The sequence below is a fragment of the Diabrotica virgifera genome, chromosome 2 (assembly GCF_917563875.1).
Source record: "Diabrotica virgifera virgifera chromosome 2, PGI_DIABVI_V3a".
In the NCBI taxonomy this organism is placed as follows: domain Eukaryota; kingdom Metazoa; phylum Arthropoda; class Insecta; order Coleoptera; family Chrysomelidae; genus Diabrotica; species Diabrotica virgifera.
The window spans coordinates 246044547-246069511 of NC_065444.1; the positions used below are offsets into that span (position 1 = coordinate 246044547).

Sequence of the window (24965 nt, forward strand, 5' to 3'; positions counted from 1 at the left end):
CAAGTTCCCCCTTCGTACGCCTCTAGTAGTAGCCAGAAACGTTTGTTTAACATAATTTAGTAGACTGTATAATACCAGCACCACTTACAAAATTTCGTGTTGTTGTCCCATGCCTTTCAGGAGATTGAATCGACCTATTTTAACCTCAGGAATTTAATGTTAAGCCATGTCCCATTCTTTACCAAACACCCTGTATTTAACTAATCATTTCGAAAGGACTAACTATCAAATAATTTATACAGTGTGTTCCAACGAAAATTTGACCCCATCCTCCAGAAACTCAGAAACGAAGGGTTTTTTCACAATTTAAAAAACACGTCAACTTGCATTAGAAGTAGGACGAATTTTCATGCAAAATTCATGCTCTCAAATGTAACCCCCAACTGCCCCACACCAACCCCAGTTTTTATTATACAGCAAGTGTAGTCGAGTGGCACATCATTTGAAAGATTTTTTTTTACACGACCCTCTATTTCTTTTTTAATTTGAGAAATAATTTGAAACATAATTTTGGATTTAACTAATTTATACTAAATTTTTTAAGTCCAAAATTATCTTCAAACTTATTACATAAATTAAAAAGAATAGAGTTTCGTGTAGAGAAAAAAGAATGTGTGTGTACTTTGTACGCACGTAAGAAGTTATACTTCTACTACATATTATGTGATTTTTAAGACAATACCAAAAATTTTAAAAATAAAAGAATAAAACGCACACAAACACATTGAAAAATGCCACAAAGAAAAAATGATTTCTGAACGATAATAATTGTTGGCACAAATTTTAAATACGCATTTTCTGAAAAAAAAATTATATAACAAAAATATACTTAGTCATAAAATGCATAAAAAAATAAAAAAATAAAAACTTGCATCGGGAATCGGACCCGTGAATTTCGCGGCGCTTTGATTCGTAATCGAAGCCTAGACTCATTCGTCCAATTCCACATTATTTGTCATGTGGAAAAATAGGGTAACTGAACGTTTTACTGTTTGACAGTTGTTTTGAATATAATTAAATTATGTAGTTTAAATTTTGTGGAAGAAAATATTAAAGTATAGCAAAACAGTAAGAAAACAATATATTAGATGAAGATTGGTAGAACTTTTGTTGGTAATCAAATTAAGTATGTAAATCAAAGCATTACATACCTACTAGATAAATAAATCTACGCCAAAAAATCATAATTTAAAAATAAAAATCGGACCTAATTTGGGATTTCTCTCTAAAATCTCCATTCTTGAGAAAATAAATGTACAGTAGAGAGTCGATTATCCGAACGTCGATCAACCGAACGACCGCTTATTCGAACTATCGACTTCCGCGTCCCGCACTCGAATACCGAGCAAGCGTTAGTAATTGACGCTTAAAATATCTTCAATTTTCTTCAATATTGTATCCAATAATAATTATGTTGTTGCAAAGACTGCACTTTTTTGTTTAGTTGCTAGTTGTCATTATCAAGATATAAATAAATATGTAGGTATATAAATATGGCTTTTATTCACTTGTGGATAAATATGTATGACTATAAATATGTATCAATATATTGTAGTTCGATTATCCGAACAAATCGGTTTTCCGAACACCTATGTCCCCCAATTAGTTCGGATAATCGACGCTCTACTGTATTTCAACCTAATCCAAATGTATAATTACAATATGATTATAATAAAAACTACTTACCAAATTAGAATGAGTTTTCCTTGTCCAAAATAGTTCAAAAGTCCAAAAATCCAAAAATATAGGTATATGAAAAGTATTTAAAAAGGCAGTATAACTATTAACTAACTTTTGTTTGTTGTTTCTTTTCACACGAATTTTAAAACGCAACAACCATAAATAATCTAACTACAGCTGTGCCACAGCCGCCATATTGAATAATTTTTGACATGTCATTTGAACATCCAATCAGAACAAAGTTATAATGCGCATGCGCCGGGATCATAGGTTTTAACATATAAATATTCACCATCATATCGCCGGTAAAGAAGTATAACTTCAAAAATTACTTTCAAGTGATGTGCCGCTCGACCACACTTGCTATTTAAAAAACAGCGGGGTTGCGGAGCAGTATGGGGTTACATTTGAGGGCATGAATTTTTTTTTCGTTGGATTGTAGCATAGATACATTAAAACGCATGCCTTTGGCACGGGGAAAAATTATATGTTTATAGCTTTGTTTAACAATAAAAAAATTAATTTTTACCAAATCAAATAATCCAAACCGATAGAATTTGACTTGAACTTTCAAATGCGGTAAGCGGAATTGGTATTTTATTTTTTAATCAAAAGTTATTCGGGTTCAAATATTGCAATTTTTCGATTTTTTTAAAGTTCAACCGCGTTTATCTCGAAAACTATGCATCCTACGAAAAAACTTGTAAAAACATTTTTTGCTTAGAATGACACAAAAAATACAAAATCATATTTTGTTTTGCAAAAAATCGCTGGTATGTAATTCCTCAAGTTCTTTGTTTATAACAATCTTATCGACATCCGGATCTACTGTTAGCCAAAAAATTTGTGTTCTACGGATCAAAATACATAAAAAAACTTGGATAAATCCATCTAAATAAAGGAGGCAGTTGTACCACCCGTTGCGACAGGACTAATATGTATAATGTATACAGAGTTGGGATAAAGTATGGAACCAAGCAAATATCTTCGAAACGAAAAGAACAATATTTATGAAACTTTGCATGCAAATACAGTGACGCGAAAGGCATCTGATACCATATTTTTTGTTACGACTCCACTTCCGGTTTCACTGGAAATACCCTTAACTTATTTACTTTAAATGGGACACCCGGTATATTTTTGGAAATTTTAAAAGAACTTGTTATTTTTAATTCATACATACCAAGTTTGGAAGAAAAAACTATTAAAACAAGAAATGAATCTCTTTACAGTTAAAAAATAGGTTAATTTATTTACGTTAGACCAATGATATTCAAAAAAAAAAATTTCAAATGTTGAAAATGTTTGCTGTTCACCTCTTGACAACGTGCAAGCCTATAAATAAATTCGTGAGTCACTTTTTGTAAGATTTCTGCACGTATTAGTTCACATTCATCAATTATTATTTGTCTCAAATCCTGCAAGCATGTTGGTCGCCTAACGTAAACACGTGATTTTAGATAACCCCAAAGAAAAAAAATCTAACGGGTTGAGCTCCAGAGAACGGGCGGGCCACTCTATGAATCATCTACGTCCAATCCATCGATTTGGAACATTCACTTCCAAAAAATGAAAATTCACCATAACCGATTATCATTAATATTTCAATACGATATTTTTCACCTAAATGAACTATTTCTAATACAACTTATTTCTGTCAATTAGTTCAGTAACAGTTTTACCCACTATACTAAATTTAAATAAGTCATTCAGTGCATGTAAACAACAATAATTTTAGTCTACAGTATAGCTGGTACCCGTTTATTTCCTACTACGTTGTATTCATACAAAAAATTATCTACAGACACTGTTTAACAGATTTTTGTAACAAATTTGGTATGTATGAATTAAAAATAACAAGTTCTTTTAAAATCCGCAAAATATACAGGATGTTCCATTTAAATTAAATAAGTTAAGGGTATTCCGGCGAAACCGGAAGTGGAGTAGTAACAAAAATTACGGCAACAGATGCCTTTTGCGTTACTGTACTTGCATGCAAAGTTTCATAAATATTGTTCTTTTCGTTTGAAAGATATTTGCTTGGTTCCATACTTTATCCCAACCCAGAAGAAAACAAAGAATATTAGATTAGAAATTACAATATTTCCTTAAATATTCAACGGACACAGATCCAATGAATCAAAAATGTAAAAAACTAAAATACATTTGAGTGCTTTGTTTCTCTAGCATTAATTTCTCAACCGGCCACTAACTTGCATATCTCTCGTTCGAAAATTCCTAAAGGAAATGCCAGGAAGGCTCGCAGGAATACATACATGTAAATGGAAATGAATTATTTCTGGATAAATTCGCATTTTGAGAGAACAATAGGCGGCTACGAGTGATCTAGAATTCTATGGGGAAAGAAAAATAAAATGGATGCATTTTTGGACGAGAAGGCACAGAGTTTTAATTTTGATAACAACGGCCGATTGTATGTTGGAAACACACGGAGTGTACTGCTGTATTTATTAAAATAATTTAAAATAACTTTGTATTTTTGCAACTATTATACAGTAGAATGCATTTAAAACCAATAGAAAAGTTGGCATCCCGACCCGTAATGAAGGAAGAAAAAAACAATTTACAGAAACTGTTAATAAAAAATATAATAGAACCGTAAAAAATATCGAATTGAATCAAGACATAACTTTAAACAAATAACCCGTTAGAAATTCTCGAAAACAAAGGAAAACTTACCATCATCAAGTAGCGCTACAACCCTGGGTGGATCTTGGCTGACTGTACATTTTCTTTCAATTTGTTCGGTCTTCCATCAACCTAGGGTCAATGGAATGTTCAGATTCCGGAGATCTGCTTGGATGTTATCTCTCCATCGCATTCTGGGACGTCCGAGTGGTCTTTTGCATGTAGGAATCTCTTCCCATGCTAAGAAGGTCTAAACCTCCGAGGTGTTGAACCGGATTTAGGTCTTAGCGTAGTAAAAAAAATATACAAAAAAATACATAAAAAACAAAAGAAAAAAACAAAAAAAATAAATAAAAAAAATAAAAAATATAATAAAAAATATAATTAAAAAAAATGTTAAAAAACATATTCAAAAAAAATTAAAAAAACAGAGTAAAAAAACTTAGTAGTAATAATAGTTTTAAATTTAGATACTAAGCATATATTTTTAGTCCAGCGCGCATCTGTTTTGAGATGGACGTTGAGAGGTGACTCAAATTTTTTTGCAGAAATTGCTTGAAAATAAATCAAATAATAATATTTGAGTTATCCTCCCACTCAAAATGGTCGGGAACATTGTTTAAATAATCAAAATGTCAAAATATGAAGGAAAAATTCGATTTTTTTATTGGTTTTTTGATTATAACTTTAAAACTATTCATTTCTGAGAAAAGTTGTACTGACATAAAAGTTGCGTAATTAAATTTGCTACAATATAAAATTGGTTAAAGATTTAAAAAATAGTCACCCTTGTTGCAAAATACCAATAATTGCGAAAAAAACCATACAAAAATAAGTATTCGCATTTTACATTTTTCAACCATTTATGCTAAACTTAGGACATTCATATTTTACCCAGAAAAACTTTATAATATAGTTAAACAACACTGTAAATTTCATTAAGATCGGTTTAATAGATTTTGCAAAATAAATTTTGCAATCCAGCTTTGGCAAAAAAAAATCATTTCTTTAAAATGTTGCAGGGCTGAAAATGAAGCAGATAGCAAGTTTAATTTTTTTTTGCTTATAGAAGTGTCCTGTGCCTTTTATTTGCAATTTGCAAAATTAAAATCGATTAATTACCACGGCGTCAGGAAATTTTTTAAATAAACATTAATTTTTGGTGCTACGCGCAGGACAGCGGTGTTCTATTCACACAAGTTGATTTCCATCAAAATTTCTTCCAATCTTTATCTAATGTATTATTTTCTTACTCTATATTTTGTTGTATTTTAATATTTTAATTCCACAAAAATCAAACTAATTTTATTATTGTTTGTGAAATATTGTTTAAACAATTGCATATGTTTAAAAATAATAAACTTTTATTCTCTAAGTTAAAATATATGAACAAAGAAAGTTTTTGCTAAAAAACTGTTATTTCAAAGGATAGAGTATGTGTTTTTATTTTGCAATAAACAAATTTATTTATTTATTTATATCGAAATGTAATAAAAATTAAAATGTATCAATCATTATCAAAGGTCATTGGAATGCTCAATCAGAGCAAACTATCCCCTGTCCTGCGCGTAGCACCAATAATTAATGTTTATTTAAAAAAATTCTTGACGCCGTGGGTGTTGATTGATTTTAATTTTGCAATAATTGAAAATAAAAGGTACAGTACACTTCTATACGCAAAAAACATTTCAATTTGCTATCTGCTGTATTTTCAGTCCTGTAACATTTTGAAAAAATGAATTTTTTTTGCGAAAGCTGGATTGCAAAATTTATTTTGCAAAATCTTTTGCACCGATCTTAATGAAATTTACAGTATTGTGTTACTGTATCATAAAGTTTTTATGGGTGAAATATGAAGGTCCTAAGTTTAGCATAAATGGTTGAAAAACGTAAAATGCTAATACTTGTTTTTGTATGGTTTTTTCGCAATTATTGCTATTTGGCAACCAGGGTGACTATTTTTTAAATCTTTAACTAATTCTATATTGTAGCAAATTTAATTACGCAACTTTTATGTTAGTACAACTTTTCTCGGAAATGAATACTTTTAAAGTTATAATCAAAAAACGAAGAAAAAAATCGAATTTTTCCTTCATTTTTTGACATTTTAATTATTTAAACAATGTTCCGGACCTTTTTGGCAGGGAGGATAACTTAAATATTATTATTTGATTTATTTTCAAGCAATTTCTGCAAAAAAATTTGAGTCACCTCTCAACGTCCAAATGTACTAATATTTTTACAGATCCGCCCTGGTCTATTTGTAAAAGAGAGAATTCAAAACACATTGACTGGCCAATAAACCATAAACACACACACACACACACACACACACACACACACACACACACACACACACACACACACACACACACACACACACACACACACACACACACACACACACACACACACACACACACACACACACACACACACACACACACACACACACACACACACACACACACACACACACACACACACACACACACACACACACACACACACACACACACACACACACACACACACACACACACACACACACACACACACACACACACACACACACACACACACACACACACACACACACACACACACACACACACACACACACACACACACACACACACACACACACACACACACACACACACACACACACACACACACACACACACACACACACACACACACACACACACACACACACACACACACACACACACACACACACACACACACACACACACACACACACACACACACACACACACACACACACACACACACACACACACACACACACACACACACACACACACACACACACACACACACACACACACACACACACACACACACACACACACACACACACACACACACACACACACACACACACACACACACACACACACACACACACACACACACACACACACACACACACACACACACACACACACACACACACACACACACACACACACACACACACACACACACACACACACACACACACACACACACGCACACACGCGCACACACACACACACACACACACACACACACACACGCACACACACACACACACACTTCCCATGCCAGTCTTACAACTCTCTCGTTATGAAGTCTGTGCACGTGGCCTGCCTAGAGATTTAACATACTGAAAAAAACATGCATATTGCATGCATATTTCGCGTATTTGAGAACTTTACTAAATTTTGCATATTTTAAAGAAACATGCATATTTTGTGCCTATTTAAAAACATTTTTTTAAATTTTTTAATTCGACACAAAATATTTCCCCGCACAGGATGTTCTATTAATTCGAGAACTGTATTATCTAAAGAAGAGAGAAGGCTCATTCACTGCCTTTTAATTGTTTCTTAGAAAATACCCGATCTTTACACAAAGTTCTTATAGTACGCCGTTATAAAATGATTGTAGGATGTTAAAATGATGAAGGATGGTTTACCTGGAAATCCGAATTTTATTTACTTTTATTATTTGTACAATTTTATTATTTAGTACAATCTGTATCCCAATTCTAACTCAAATAGAAATAGTCATGCTTTAGATCAGATTCCGTCTTTAAACGGCTTTAAAACTTTGGAGCACATATGCGAAATTTTTAATGGAAATTTTGAAATTGATTTTGGTGCAAAATTTTCGGCTTTAACAAATTATTTTAAATACGCCCCAATTACTTCTGTTGATGTTGAAAGGAGTTTTTCAAGTTATAAAAATATTTTATCTTACCAAAGAAAATGTTTGCTCGTAAAAAATTTGGAAAAACACATTGTAGTGAATTATAGTCGAAGATATATATACCTAGTGATATTGTTGTTTTATTTTAAATAGGTAACTATTGGTATCAGTTTTTGTAAAAAATGTTAATAAATTGCATATATAAAAAATAATGATTTTATTTGAAAGATAATAAATAAGATTACCGCCCCCCCCTATAAAAGAACCCCCTAGAATAGAATAGAACAGAAAATTTTTGGTTTCTCAAAATGCGCATTTTTTTAATTTTTGTGCATATCTTGCGCATATTTCGTAATTTATTTTTTACTGCACATAAGATATAAGTAAAAACATGACGTATATACGGTCAAAAAATTATAATTATTATCTAATAATTCAAAGTATCAAAACCGAAACTTCAAACGTATACAGTACATTATTTAACCAAAGCGCTCAGTGGTATATTTTAATCTGAGTCTAAACCTTCAGACCAAGCATCTGATTCAGACTCGAACCCTGCCTCATCATCCTGGACGGATAAAACAACATGATTTTTGTCAGTTTCTTCTAAAAGTGGATCTGGTCTAGCATCGTAAATAAATATCTGTTTTTCGTTTATAACCAAATTTAAATGAATAGCAAAAACTTGTGAATTTGAATTTTATCCTGTGATAATATATTTCGTTTCTTGTACGTATGAGGCTGTGTAAAGACCAGTTTCTTTCTGAAGAGGCGGAAGATGGAGATCCATTTAAAATTCGGGAGGCAATTGGCATAAGTGGCTGCGATGTACACAAACCTTGCCACCATATAACGGGATGAGTATTATTCGCACTCTCCCATAAAGGAGTTAGACCAAATGAATCCAGTTTTTGTTCTTAATTGGGCCAGATTTGCCACCACCTTCGCTACATCTAGATTTAATGAATGAGCCATTTTAGAAATGTAAGTCTATAGCTTCCATTAGTTGGTCTTCATGCAATTGTTATCCGTTAAAGCGAGCACCAAGAAGATTGGCTGCAAAGTGAATCTACTTAGAACAAAATTCGTAGCGTTCTTCAACATATTTTAGCAAACCTTCGATAAGAGAACTAGTCTGGTCAACTTGTTGGAGAATATTTAATATTGTGTCTTTTAAAAGGCACTTCTGATAATATAGATCTATTCAATTCTACAAATTTTGCGATTTTAATACAGGATGCAGAATTTGTTTAGTGTATTGTAACAAATTTGTAACAAATTTGTAAAATTGTAACAATATTGTAACACCAAGGCTCGGTGCTTAGTCCTTATTTATTCTCATTAGTTTTGGACCAGATAACATCGAAACTACAGGGTAGTATTCCATGGTGCCTAATGTATGCTGATGATGTAGTGTTAATAGGAAATAGTGAAAGAGACTTAGAACAAAAACTGGAACAGTGGAGACAAGCTCTGGAGGAAAAAGGTTTAAAACTTAGTAGGACAAAAACAGAGTATTTGGAATGTTCATTTAAAGATGGAATAACTACAAATAAAATGGTATTTTTGGATGGTGAAATGATTGTGAAAAGCAATAGTTTTAAGTACCTAGGATCGGTATTACAGAGTAATGGAGAAATAGATGGAGATGCATGCAGTAGAATTAGGGCTGGATGGATGAAGTGGAAAGAAGCGAGTGGTGTGTTGTGTGACAGAAAATTCTATAAAACAGCCATCAGACCGGCTATGATGCACGGAACTGAATGTTGGGCAGTGAAAAAGAAAGAGGAACAACGAATGCATGTGGCGGAAATGAGAATGCTTAGATGGATGAGTGGAGTGACAAAGAAGGATAAAATTAGAAATGAGTATATTAGGGGAAGTCTAGATGTGGCACCAATTGATGCCAAAATGAGAGAGCATAGGTTAAGATGGTTTGGTCATGTTCAACGTCGAGATGTTAATCACACAATACGAAGAATAGCTGAAGTGCAGATTCCTGGAAGGTGTAGGAGAGGAAGACCAAAGAAGACCTGGGGGGAGGCAGGACATGTTGGTAAAGGGGATTAACATTGATATGACGCAAGATAGAATTGTGTGGAGAAATGCAATTAGGGAAGCCGACCCCGCATAGGGATAAGACAAAAAGAATGATTATTGTAACAAATTTCAATTTTTCCGTATTTTTCCTTTTTTTCTGTTTTTTTTTTCTGAAAAATAACAGTTTTTTTTTCCTGTACCCAATTTTGCCGGAAATTTTAAATCTCTAGCCTGCCCATCTTAGTCGCTGTGAGTTAATTTCTTGTCAATATCGGCGTCATTCTACAGGTTGATTGATTAGTAGGGTAAAGCTCAATAGCTCCGCTATAGTAATAGAGAGCAATAAAAGTTAATAACAAAAATTTTAGCCACCTTTGAGCTTCACATTACAAAATTAGTTAGAATGTTACAGGGTGTTCGATAACACAGTGGCAGACCAAACTTATGTTTTTTTTTTAATGAAACACCCTATATTTTATTTTAAATTCGAAATCCTGTTAACTTCTCCATCACAAAAATATAAAGGTTTGTTATGTTATACAGGGTATTTACAAAGTTATAACCAATAGTATATGACAATCGTAACAAGTTCAACTCCCTGTATAAATAAAAATAAGCAAAACAACAGTGGTTTATTAATGCCATATATTTTAACGTATTGTCAGAATTTTCAAGAATGGTAGATATTGCTAATTTTCTTTATATCAAATACAGGGTGAGTCAAAACGCAAGAACATTATTTTCTCAGTAATTTTAAATGGAACACCCTGTATTTTATATCACTATTGAAGAGTACCATTGCCGTACTTTATTTTTTAGATTAGGTAACATTCGCTATGTCTAAATTTACTAGTTTTCGAGATATTTTCATTTTTCAATGAACCAGTAGCGTGGCCACCCAACTCACCAGAATTTAATAAACTGGACTGATTTTTTTGGGGTTACGTTAATAATGAAGTTTATAAAATACCTCCAACAACAAGGGATGAGATGAAAAATAGAATACAAAGTGTATTTCGATGTGTTAATTTACAAATGCTCCGTAGAGTAAGTAGCTCATTCAATTATCGTTTTTAGGCGTACATAAATGTGTTAGGAGATAATTTTGAACACCTTATGTAATTAAATATTAAAAATGTTTTATTAAAAGTAGCTTCTAATTTTTTCAAACATGTTTTTTTTGCAAAATGTATTACTGATAAATTATGTTTCGTTCTTTATTTGTTACATTGTTACATTTACATACAAAAGTAGTGTTTAATTGTTTTCACAAAATATTGTATTTTATGTTTGTGTGTTTTTTTGTAAAATTTATTACTAATTTTCTTTGTTTATTTGTTGCATTCACATAAAAATATAGTTTTTAATTGTTTCAAGAATGTTGCATGTAGTGGTTGGGTTTTTGTTTGTAAAATGTATTACTAATAAATTATTTTTATTTCTTTATTTGCTACAGTGTTACATTGATTACTGGATTGATAATTGGTAATCTTCAATTGTCAATTCAGTCATGGCTTACTTAAAATTTAGATAAATTTATATACCTAAAATAATTTGCTCTGAAAAGTTAAAATATCTCGAAAACTAATAAATTTGGGCATAGGGAATGCTATATAAAAATTAAAGTACATTAATGTTAATTTTCAATAATGATATAAAATACAGGGTGTTTCATTTAACATTACTCAGAAAATATTGTACTTGCGTTTTGACTCACCCTGTAGGGTGCTTTTAATTCGATATTGGTTCTAATACTATACTGGTTTGTCGTGATATCGTGGTGAATTCCGACCATTTTTCTAAGTATTTTTCATTCAAAACGTCTGAGCTTTTCTTCGTTTGCGTTGGTTATAATCCACGTTTCGCATCCATATGTTAATACAGGTCTGATGATGGATTTATAGATTTTGATCTTGGAACTTCTTGTATGATTTTTTGATTTCATAAGCTTATCCCCTGCGAGCATATAAGCGGCTGGAAGAACTGCCAGAAAAAGAACACCAATAATGTATGGAAACATTAATGCATCTGGAACCTAACAGCATACGTATTACAAATTAGCTGCAGAAACCGAAAAACTTTCTCTCAAACAAAGAAAGAATCACAGATTATGCCTCAACCAAAAATATGCGAAAATAATTTTCCGGTAATTGAAAACAATATAAAGATCAATGAAGTAACTCAATACTCATGTTACTCAAGGACAAATTTCTACCTTTCCAGAAATCCTTGAAAATAACCTACCTCCTCACAGTACTCAAAAACTTAAGAAAAAGCTTAAAACTCAAGATGATATTCAAAATATTAAAATTAAAGAAAAAATTAGGGAGCTCAAAATCTAGAGAAGCCTCGAAAACTGTAAGAACCCTCAAAACTAATAGAAACGAAAAAGTAACGATAGACCCAATTAGACAAGAAACGTGGAAGACTTACTAACTGAGAAAAGAGAGAAATTTAAGAATGTTACTTACGACTTCCAAATGACTCAGAATAACTGTGATCCATTTACACTGATGGAAATAAAACAAGCGTTATCGAAAATGAAAAAAACAATAAAGCTCCTGGTCCCGGAGGTATACCTGTGGAACTCTTTAAATTTTCCCCCGATGTAGTATTGGAAAACTTGACGATAATATTTAATAAATGCCTGAATGGAGAAATGATACCATCCGAATGGAAAACTGCAAGCATAAACTCCATACACAAGAAAGGGAGTAAACATGACTGCACAAACTATAGAGGACTCAGTGTTATAGCTTCCGCAGGTAGACTGCTTTAAGAATCGTTCCTAAAAAATGTCGACTTTACTAATAGCGACAATAGTGCGTAATTATTAAACTGCGTATAGCGTCGAGATCATAGTTATTAGTTATTGTATTCATTCTGTTTTAGAACGTCGGCGTCGCGAAGAACAGTCGATTATAACACAGGTCGCTGGGACTTTTCTGTTGGTTTATGTTGTAATTGTTAGTTTTATTACAACAATAAAAATTGAAAAGTGTATTGGCTTTAATTACGTTCATTGTGCAATCAATAGCGGGACATATCCCGAACATAGACTGTACGGCAGAATACTACGAGATAGAATAGAAAGTCAATATGAGGACTGGGAGGAGCAGAGTGGTTTTAGAGCAGGAAGATCGTGTATTGATAACCTGTTTTGTGTAAAACAATTATTTGAAAAATCACTAGCATATGGGAGTCAGCTACATCTAGTATTTATAGATTTGAGGAAAGCCTATGACAGTGTACCGGTAGATAGACTTTGGGGATCTCTAATAGAAAGCAATGTACACCCACAGTACTTTAATGCGGTGAAAAGTTTTTACCAAGGAAACAGTAGTTATATAAAAACGAGAGATGGACACTCAGAATACTTTCAGGTTAACAAGGGTCTAAGACAGGGATGCTGCATGTCACCTACCCTCTTCAAAATTTATATAAACACGGCTCTGAAGAAATGGTTCAGAAAATGTAAGAAAATGGGAGTACAAATAGAAGAGGGTAATTTGACTGCTTTGTTATTTACTGACGATCAGGTGGTTCTAGCGGAGGATACAGAGGACGCTGCTTATATGGTTCGAAAACTGCTAGATGAGTAGTATGAAGATTGGAGTCTGGAAATAAATACAAACAAAACAGAATATATGACAATGGGCTGCACAGGCGAAGACCTAGACTTAGAAGGAATAATAATAAAAAATACTAAAGAATATAAATACCTGGGAGTTACATTGACGGAAGATGGAAACGACGAAACAGACATACAACAAAAATTAGGTAGAGGAAGAGCCATCACAAGTCAGATAAACTCATTACTATAGAGTAAAGATATACGAGAAAGTATAAAAAACAACTATATAAACATTTATTGAAAGTACAGTTACATATGGCTCAGAAATCTGGACAATAAATAAGAAAATTCAGAAACGAATAAACGCAGTTAAGGACAATTTTTGGCGAGGATGCTGTAGATTAACATTACACGATCATGTAAGAACAAATAGAATAAAAGAAATTATGAAGGTGGAAACAACCTTAACGGATACGATAGAGAGAAAACAACTATCCTGGTACGGACACATGAGAAGAATGAATGATGAGAAATTACCGATTAAAAACTGGAGGTGGATCCCAAAAAGAAGAAGGAAAAAAGGAAGACCAAAAAAGTCTTGGGAAAATGGGATCAATATAGCCATAAACAGAAGAAATATAGAAATAGATTCATGGCAAAACAGAAAACAATGGCGTTCGAATTGCGATAAATGGCCTATGATGCTGTAAAACAGTCGCTATATAAGAAAAAATTAAAATTCAATTCAAGATTCTGAATACTGCTTTTTGAATTTTCACTGTAATTTCTTCTAGTTTTTCATCTCCTTGATCTCTCTATACAGGTATTATATCACTAAGTAGTTTGCTTTATTACTGTATAAGAAGGAAGTGAGTTACATAATATTTAATATTCGGGTAGTTTCTGGCGCCAATTGCCTTTTAACCTTGTTTCAAGTAACTAGTGTCGATGTACGCTAGCCCAGGGAGACCGACGGAAGTCTTAGCGTATCCTCCAAAGCACGGTGAACGGCTCGTATCATTTTTAAAAATGAAAATGTCATTGTTGGTGCCGAAATTCGAACACTGGCATATGAAGCCACTATCTGGCCGCTGAGCTACGGCCGTTCACATTAGGTCTACATAGGCATCAATATATTACTGGTGTTAAGCAATATTTTTATGTATGTTTCACTAAATTATTTACAATGTCAATATTCTTTTCTAGTTCCTCCAAGTATAATCGACAAAGAAACCAGTTCCGATATGGTTGTACTTGAATCTACAAACGTCAGTTTAACATGTAAGGCGACGGGATATCCTGAACCATACGTCATGTGGAGAAGAGAGGATGGTGAAGACATACGTTATAATGGAGAAAATGGCAAGTCTCAATTTTTACTATACTATTTTAATATTAATTACATGAAACTCCGTTTAGTTTAAGATTCACTTATAGTATAGTATAGTTGATCCAAAAGATGGCATAACCCAGACATCCAAAGTGAAAGTTATCCTTCAACACCAAATTGTTCTATATGATCCACACAATGTCCAGAAAAAAGTCACACCATTTTGAGCGTCGGGTTTGGGGGGAGAGGGGGGAGAAATCGGTAAACTCGTAATTTTTTAAGTTTTTCGCCAATATTTCTAAAACTATGCGGTTTAGCATGAACAACCTTCTATACAAAATTGTTCTACATTAAATTTGAAATAAAAAAGGTCCTATGCATAATCTTTCTAAAATGAATGGTTCCAAAGTTACGGAGGTAGTATAGTATAACTGGTCCAAAAAAAGGCCTAACCCAAACATCCAAAGTAAAAGTTTTCCTTCAACACCAAAATGTTCTATATGATCCACATATTGTTCAGTAAAAAGTTACACCATTTTGAGCGTCCGGTTTGAGAGGGAGATGGGAGAGAAGCCGGTAAATTAGTAGTTTTTTTACGTTTTTCGTCAATATTTCTAAAAACTATGCTTTAGCGTAAACAATGTTATATACAAAAATGTTCTACATGAAATTTAAAACAAAAAATGTTTTATACATAATTGTTATAAAATCAACTTTTCCAGAGTTACGTAGGGTGAAAAGTCAAGGTTTTCGATACTTTTTATATTTTTTGGGACATATTTATGATATAACTATACCCAAAACCCAGACATCCAAAGTGAAAGTTATCCTCCAACACCAAATTGTTCTATATGGTCTACATAATGTTCAGAAAAAAGTCACACCATTTTGAGCGTCGGGTTTGGGGGGGAGAAGGGGGAGAAATCTGTAAATATAAAAAGTATCGAAAACCTCCACTTTTCACCCTCCGTAACTCTGGAACCGTTGATTTTATAACAATTATGTATAGAACCTTTTTTGTTTTAAATTTTATGTAGAACATTTTTCTATAGAACATTCCTTACTCTAAAGCATAGTTTTAGAAATATTGACGAAAAACGTAAAATACTACTAATTTACCGACTTCTCCCCCATCTCCCCCCCAAACCTGAACAATATGTGGACCATATAGAACAATTTGGTGTTGAAGTAAAACTTTTACTTTGGATGTCTTGGTTAGGCCTTTTTTTGGACCAATTATACTATACTACCTCCGTAACTTTGGAACCGTTCATTTTAGAAGGGTTATGCATAGGGCCTTTTTTATTTCAAATTTAATGTAGAACAATTTTGTGTAGAGGGTTGTTCATGCTAAACCGCTTAGTTTTAGAAAGATTGACGAACAACGTAAAAAACTACGAATTTCCAGATTTTCCCCCCTCTCCCCCCAAACCCGACGCTCAAAATGGTGTGACTTTTTTCTGAACATTATGTGGACCATATAGAACAATTTGATGTTGGAGGATAACTTTCACTTTGGATGTCTGGGTTTGGGTCTAACTATACCATACTATTAACTTGTTTTATATTTTTAAACGATTTTCATTAGATCAATCGTTTGGGTCTAATCTTTAGACGTTAATTTAACTGCCTTTTCTTCAAAGCAAATGAATGAAAATTTGCAAACGTATCCATTCGTGGGAACAATACACGAGTAGTCAATAAATTTTTTTTGTTTATTAATTGTTTAAATAAAAAACGATGTTAATGGAAAATGCTTAAATTCTCTTGTTTTTTACAATGAAGAAACTTAAAACTTTTACAGATTGTAGCTAATTATATGAACTATACATAAATTCACTTTTTACGTTAATTGTTTACGTTATACTTCATAAATATACAATAAAGTTTGAAATTTCTTGCCGATTTCAACTACTTTTCATGTTTGTACATCATATGTTTTGTACATATATTTTAATAAACATAACGATATATTTTAATCTTTAAAAAGTGTAAGACTAAAAAGTAAAAAATAATAAAATATGAAAAAAAATTTTTTAAGAAATTCTTTCGTTTAGTTACGTGTGACTAAAATTAAAAATATTATAAAAAAATCAACTAAAAAGCAAAAAATAAAAAAAATTCAAACTCGAAGGATTATTCGAAACAAACTGTTAGATAGATTAAATATACAAAAATCTCACACATTTGTTAAAAAATTTAAAAAATCGAACACATTCGTTAAAGAAAAGCGTGAGGCGCATCTTCATCGAATAAACGGTTCGCCCCACGCTTTTCTTTAACAAATGTGTTAGATTTTTTCAATTTATTAACGAATGTGTGAGATTTTTGTATATTTAATCTGTGTAACAGTTGTGTTCAAATAATCCTTTAGTTTAATTTTTTTTTTTAATTTTTAGTTGATTTTTTTATAATATTTTTAATTTTAGTTACCCGTAACTAAAGAAAAGCGTTTCTTAAAAATAAATTTTCATATTTTTTTATTATAAAAAATTTTAGATGTGAAGAACTCGGGTTTAAACGCAACAAAAATTAAAGAAGAAAGCGCCTATATGGGAAAATATTTTTAGTAAAAATACTGAAATCTGAACCTATAGACAATATTGGCAAATAACTTACACCATATGAAACGAATCAATTAAGAGCGTACGCGCAAAATTTCGGACCAATGCTTTTTAAATGCTTAATTTTTTCTTGATTCGAAAAAAATGAAAAATGATGGTACGCCATTTCTATTAACTTCTCCCAGATATGTCAGTTAACGATTTTTAAATCGAATGCTTCGTTTAATGGTGAAAAAAACATATTTAACTCTTACAAAACTAATATTGCTTAGTGTAGTGTACATTTAAAAGCATTTTTCCATAAGAAACGTATAAAAAAGAATACCTTATATACACTCCTCTTCTGCCAACACAAACATTCAACAATCTGAAGATCATTAGTCTCCTTTTGAAGGGCCCATCGATTTGTAAACTGAATGCTTTCCGTTTTCCCGATTTTCAATTTGATGCAGAAATCCAGAAATTCAAAGGAAAAAATACAATATAAAGTTGAAAAGTTTCAAAGAAGCAGGTATGTCTCGAAAAAATCGTTTTGAGATGTATTCGAAGGGAGTTTTATTTGATATGATTTGGTCTTTGTGGAACGTTTAATGCCAATATGGGAAAGATAAAGTTGATTTGCTAAAAAATCTTAAGTCTAAAAAAATATGGGCCTTTGGGAATTCTGTTTTGGATCAGAAAACGGACAGTTTTTGTAAAGCTTGTTGTAACTTCTCAGTATTACATAACAACAAAAGTTAGCTATATATCGCAATATTACAAATAGTCCAGGAAAAAAGAGTTTTTCTTGTGACATTGACCCCTCCAGGCTAACAACAGTAACTGTAATTCTCTTTCATCTCCTTCTGTCTCTAGCTGTTTTCCTCCAATTTTCTATCTTCTTTTCTTTTAGATCTTTCGCAACTGCTTCTCTCCATCTTCTCCTCGGTCTGCCTCTTTTCCTCTTATCCCCCGTTGTTATCCATGCTATATTATTTACCACTCTACTGTCCTCCATTCTAACAAGATGACGTAGCCACTGCAATCTTCTAGCTTTGACAAAATCGATTATTCTTCCTTCGCCGAACATTTCATAAATGTCAGCATTTGTTCTTCGCTGCCATCCTATTTCTGTCAACTTTCCTCCAAAAATTCTTAATATTCGTCTTTCCCATAATTGAAGACCTTGGGACCAGAAGGGGGCAAGCCACAATTTCGTCAAAAATGAGTTAAAGTAGAAATCGCACATTTTAAGACCATATTGATGTCCCAAACAGAAAATTTCAGCAGTTTTCTCATAGATGGCGCCGCTGTAGTTAAATCCCGTTGTGTCACCATTACTTTATATTGCAACAGAAGGAGACAAGCCACAGTAGTAATCAACATGGCGGCGGAACATTCCCGTGCATGTAAACGGAAAATAGACTTTTCTGAGTTTGATTCTGAACACAGTGACCAAGATCCGTTTTTAAATAAAAGCGAAGATGACAAAGACTATACAGTATCAGGAAGTAGCAGTGTGGTATTATAATATCACCCTGTACAAAAAGATGTTTTATTGAAAAGTAAATAATATAATTATTGATCGACCATGACCGAGGCCAGCGCGTGATGTTGCAATAGCTTAATCCTTATATAAGTGAACGCCCGATGATATAGATATTATTGTTGTAGTAGGTCGTTACTGTTAAATGTAAACATATTGTTATGGTTAGTCGTTGATGGAGGTGATTGTAAATATAATGTATTTGAACCAAACAATAGAGTTTTAATTAATTTGGACCACAGAAGGCATAACAACACACTATTTATTACATGGCGCTCCTGTAAATTAATTGGGAGAATCTTCTAACAATGGGCGACAAAAATTGGAAACGGAGACGGCGGAAAATGGACCAGACCAGGACAGGAAGAATGCAGAGAACCCAGTGAAAAAAGACACAAGTGATAAAATGTAAGTAAGAATGTCTATCTTTATTAAAAATGCTTCCCTCGTTTTTATATTTTTATTGAAAATTGAATATTTATCTTTGCTGATTTTTGAACAATTTATGAAGTATCGATTTTTTTTTAAGAATATCTATAAATTTTGAAATATGAAGTGATTTTTGAATTGAATATTTTTATAGAAGTTTATTATATATGCTATTATTGAATTTTTATTGAATTTTGAATCTTTATTGAATTTATTTGAAAAATCTCTATCCGATTTCGATTTTTAGTACGGTTATTTTTGAATATTTTATGGAATCTCGAATTTTTTTTTTTTTTAAATTTCTATCGAATCCTGAGATATGAACTGATTTCGAATATTTTTATCTAACTTTTGCATATGCTATTTTTGAATTTTTATTGAATTTTTGTCGAATATGTATACTATTCTTGAATTTTTATTAGCCAGTTATCTTATTACATATTGATATTTATCGAGTATATTTAGTACATTTTCATCGATTTTGTGTTAAATTTTGTATGAGATGAACCTGAATTAATATTTTTTTGAGTGATAAATGATTTTTTTTAATGAATAATGATTAGTGATGACATACTTTAATATAAGAGCTTAAGACAAACATTGCTATTAGCAAGAGATTTATTTTTAACGAACCGACCTGATGCGTCGAGATAAGGAATTTGGAGAAAAACTATATAGATAAGAAGAAGAACTAACAATAGTATAAGCTAAATATTATGAGACAACTTGAGACAATAAGAAACCCACGGCTCTTGTCAAATTAGGAAGGTACTAAGTGATTTATAGAAGCTTGAAAGCTTATTAGAAACCCACTCTGTGTTTTGAGAGTACCTATTTTATTCATGATTATTCGTGAATAAACAACGGCCTCAAAGCAAGGGATTGAGGTTGTGATATTTTTAGAAGAATTTGAACCGCATAAAATACCTATTTCGTGTTTTGAGTTAACTATACCACCTTAATGGTGCGTACAGATCAGGGCGAAAATACGGGTTAATATTGGCGGAAAACTAAGACATCCGAGTGAAACCTCTTTTATTAAGGTAAAACGAAGGTATCGGAGCTAGTATATGAAGTGATGATTATGATGTTATATGAAATGATATATGAGATAAATGATATATGATTGTTATATGAAATATGTATATGAAGATGGATTATGTGCACTGTAGAAGTGTTATATGTGGAGAAAAATGAAAAAATATATAGTGTAGTACCAGACAAGAAGAAGAAGAGAAAAAAGAGAATTTTTAATAAAATATGTGGGAAAAATGAAAGAAGACACATAAAAATTGCAAGAAAAGAAGCATAATTAAGAAGATACTAAGCAAATAAGTAGCTAATCATTGAATTTTTGTCTAAGAATTAAAGTTGTAATTTTTTTCTAAAGTAACGTAAATTATAAATAACTTATTTTTAAATTCAGGTTAAATTTTCGCGGAAAATGGAAGTATTTGAATTAAGGATAGACAATATCTTACAATAGTGTTAGTAGATAGTAAGCAAAGAGACACACTAAAAGTTTTAGAGAGATTACATTTTTATTATAGGTACAATATTTTAAAGTTAGTAAGGCGTATATAAATAAATCAAAATAAGACTGAAATAATAAGATGAAATAGTAAAGTAACGTTAAATTCTTTTTTTTATATACTATTTAATAGAGGTTTAGGTAATATTTAGCTTAGCTTAGGAAGTATTAAAGTCGAGATTTTATTACAATTAGATTAGTTACGGCTTATAGGCACTAAAAGACTATTTAAAAGTAAGGATCAATTTCATTCACTGTGGACACTGTTTTGATGAAGTGAATTAGTGAACGAAAAAAAAAAAGGACGAAAAGACACGACGTGAAAGTACGTGAACTAGTAATAGGTTATAAAATACCAGTTTAGTATAGGGAAAATATGAACTTTTGTGTAAAATAGGAAAAAGAATATACATGTTTAGGGAAAAATTGATTGATCTGAAATGTAATGTTACAGTTAGTTAGCATAGTTAGGAAATTTAATTTTTCAAAATAGTATTAGGTAACCATAAACATTTTTGTAAAAGGGAAAGAGGAGCATCACATTTTAAAAATATGTAATTTTAACAAAACGGGGAGGTGTGGTATTATAATATCACCCTGTACAAAAAGATGTTTTATTGAAAAGTAAATAATATAATTATTGATCGACCATGACCGAGGCCAGCGCGTGATGTTGCAATAGCTTAATCCTTATATAAGTGAACGCCCGATGATATAGATATTATTGTTGTAGTAGGTCGTTACTGTTAAATGTAAACATATTGTTATGGTTAGTCGTTGATGGAGGTGATTGTAAATATAATGTATTTGAACCAAACAATAGAGTTTTAATTAATTTGGACCACAGAAGGCATAACAACACACTATTTATTACAGCAGCGATTGGGAAAATATAAACTCAGGAACAGTAAGTTTATTTACTGTGTGGCTTGTCCCCTTATGTTATATTTTTCGAACCTAAAAATATTAGGATTGTTCTAAAGGTTGTTTGTGGCTTATACATTTTTAGTAAAATATACTTCATTGTAGGAAAATGAATAGGTTTATACCCTACAGATTTCTTGAGTTTTCTTGCCAACTCCAGAAAAGGAGGCGCCTTCTAGATGGAAACACAAGGATACCTAATGACATAAAAAATTAAGCGCAAGACTGAAAAAATCTAGTTTACGAATATGTATATAAATACAAAAGGGAAGAAAATAGAACCAAAAAAATTAGGTGCACCTTGCGGTTGCAAAAAACAGTGTAGGCAGAAATTGGTGCTTGCCAACAGATTCTACCAGATACTGAGAATAATGAACCACTGGAAGACATTGAACATTTGGACGACTTTGCAAATATCGAAAATATTGATAACTGAATTATTTTATTTTTGCATTTTATGTTCATATTTTAGAATATATTTTTTTATACAAAAGGGGATAAGCCTCATATTTTTTGAAAAAATGTTCAAAAACTCAAGAACCGTTAAATAAATATCTGTGTTACTTTTATTGTGTATTTAATATCATATTTCCAAACGATTATGGGCCTTACTACCAAGGAAAATTTAAAAATTGGATTTCAGGATTTGAAAATAAGATTAAAATGATGTTTTCTCCAAAATATTGTTTGGTGGCATGCCCCCTTCTGGTCCCAAGGTCTTCAATTCAATTTTCTGTTGTAGTTTCTTCATGTCTCGCACCCATACGTCAGAATAGTTCGCAGGATAGTACAGTATACAGCCGTATTTTTGTATTTCTCGATGCCTCTTTGGATTTTATTATTCTTTGCAAACTGCCCGCACACCTGTTTTCTTTTGTTATTCGTAGATCTATTTCCTTTTTCTCTTCGTATTTATTGTCACAAGAACTCCCAGATACATGTAACCCTCCACTTCTCCAATTTCTAGAATTTCTCTCCCTAATGCAATTTCCATATTTAGTTCTCTGCTTTTCCTTTGCTTATTCTTTAGCTCCATGTATTTTGTTTTATTTATATTCATCTATATCTCCATATTTCCTGCGGCCTCTAGAAAATTCTTAGCTATTTTTTCTAATTATTTTCTACTCCTAGTCTAAACAACCTTCTACAATATTTATTTGCCACAAGAACTCACAGATACATATAATAAATATAAATAATGTTTATTCAGAGAAAAGATACAATACATACAATGGTAATACATTAAAATCATTATAATTCCCTATAAATAAACACAAAAATACCACTTGAAGCAGAATGCTTGTGCAGTGGTCAAATTGGTTCATTATGTAACAAAAATATCCTGAGTAGGTACACGCTATCTTTTCACAGGCAATACAATAATATAATATCTATTACTTAATAATAAGAGAACAAAGAAAAAGCAAAGAGCATTACATTGTTTTTTGAATACTTAAATAATTAAAGAAAATAATTATATTTCAAAATCTGGAAAAAATTTAAAAATACAGCATCCCTACGATGTATTTATCAAAAAATAACAGCAACAAATGAGAAAAAAAAATCACAATTAAGTACAACAACTATGAGTCCAATATTCAAACACTTGTTTTATTTTCTAACTTCAATTAATTCATGTATTACTGAAAGAGGCGTATCTATAATATATTTCTTTAATTTATTTTTAAATTGTTTTATGTTCTTGACATTCTGAACATTTATGGGTAAAACGTTAAAGGACCTAGGTCCTAGGTAAGTGAAACAACGCTGTCCAATTGTTTTTTCACTTTTAGGGGGTATCGCTTTATTCCTGTTTCTGGTGGAGTATTCATGCAAGGGAAACTGTAGTGTTTGTTTATTTTTATATTGATATACAGTAACCGCTTTAAAATAAAGCTGCCTAATATCAAAAATATTAGTTTCCTTGTATAATAATTCAGTGGAGTAAAGCTTGGGCTTGCGATAAATTGATTTTAAAATTTTTCTTTGGACGACATTTAGTTGTTCCAAATGATTGCCATACGCCCCGCCCCACCCAAGAATCCCATAGCATAATCTAGATTCTACTAAGGCAAAGTACATAGTTTTTAAAAGGCGCTGTTCTAAAATATTGCTTAAGTATTTAAATTTATAGAGTAAACTTCGAAGGTTTTTAGTCACATTCGCAATATGTAGGTTCCATTTTAAATGACTATCAATTGTAATTCCCAAATACTTTACAGAATGAGCAGACAGAATATGTTGATCCTTATATCCTTCATTGGATATTATTAGTGTTTCGTAGTTAGGCAGACTTGTTTTGTAAGATCCAAAAGGCAAAAAGAAAGTTTTTGTGAAGTTAACAGTTAGTTGTTTGTGTGCAAACCAATCAAAACAATTTTTTAAATCTTCTTCAGCCAATAATTTTAGATTCTCCCAATTATCTGCAGTATACAGTACAGCTGTGTCATCTGCATAACTAATAATTTTACCTTTTAATTTCATTGACAATAAATTATTAACATAAATTATAAACAACAATGGACCAAGAATCGTTCCTTGCGGAACACCGTACTTCACCACATTTCTCTCACTCATACTTTCATTTATTTTTACCCTTTGTACCCTATTATCTAGATAACTTTCAAAAAATCTTAATACGTTGCCTCTGAAACCTACATCAGCCAAAGTTTCCAAGAGTTGCTTATGGCTTACTGTGTCGAAAGCTTTAGCCAAGTCTAAAAATACACTTAATGTGGGCTTACCTCTATCAACTGAATCATAAATGCAACCCATTAGTGAAGCAATTGCATCATCTGTACCTCTGCCTTCAACAAAGCCAAATTGATTATTAGATATGATTTTATGTAGGTCTAAAAATTTTAGATCCGAGTTTTAATCGCTTTTTCCATAATTTTTGCAAGGCTTGAGATTAGTGAAATTGGGCGGTAATTTTGGCTTAAATCCTTATTTCCTGATTTATATACAGGTTTGATAATTGCGTCTTTAAATTCTGTAGG

The 24965-nt window shown here is 31.8% G+C and overlaps 2 protein-coding genes across 3 annotated transcripts in view; both read left to right on the plus strand.

Moving 5' to 3' along the window:
• The window catches only part of LOC114326742 (neurotrimin-like), an 880435-nt gene that overhangs the window by 710606 nt on the left and 144864 nt on the right, over positions 1–24965 (plus strand). For both annotated transcript variants that reach the window (XM_050643137.1, XM_050643138.1), the window contains exon 5: positions 14870–15025. In XM_050643137.1, the coding sequence (XP_050499094.1) occupies positions 14870–15025 (156 nt within the window). The remainder of the gene's footprint in view (positions 1–14869; positions 15026–24965) is intronic.
• The window catches only part of LOC114326749 (lambda-crystallin homolog), a 593088-nt gene that overhangs the window by 1832 nt on the left and 566291 nt on the right, over positions 1–24965 (plus strand). The window lies entirely within an intron of this gene.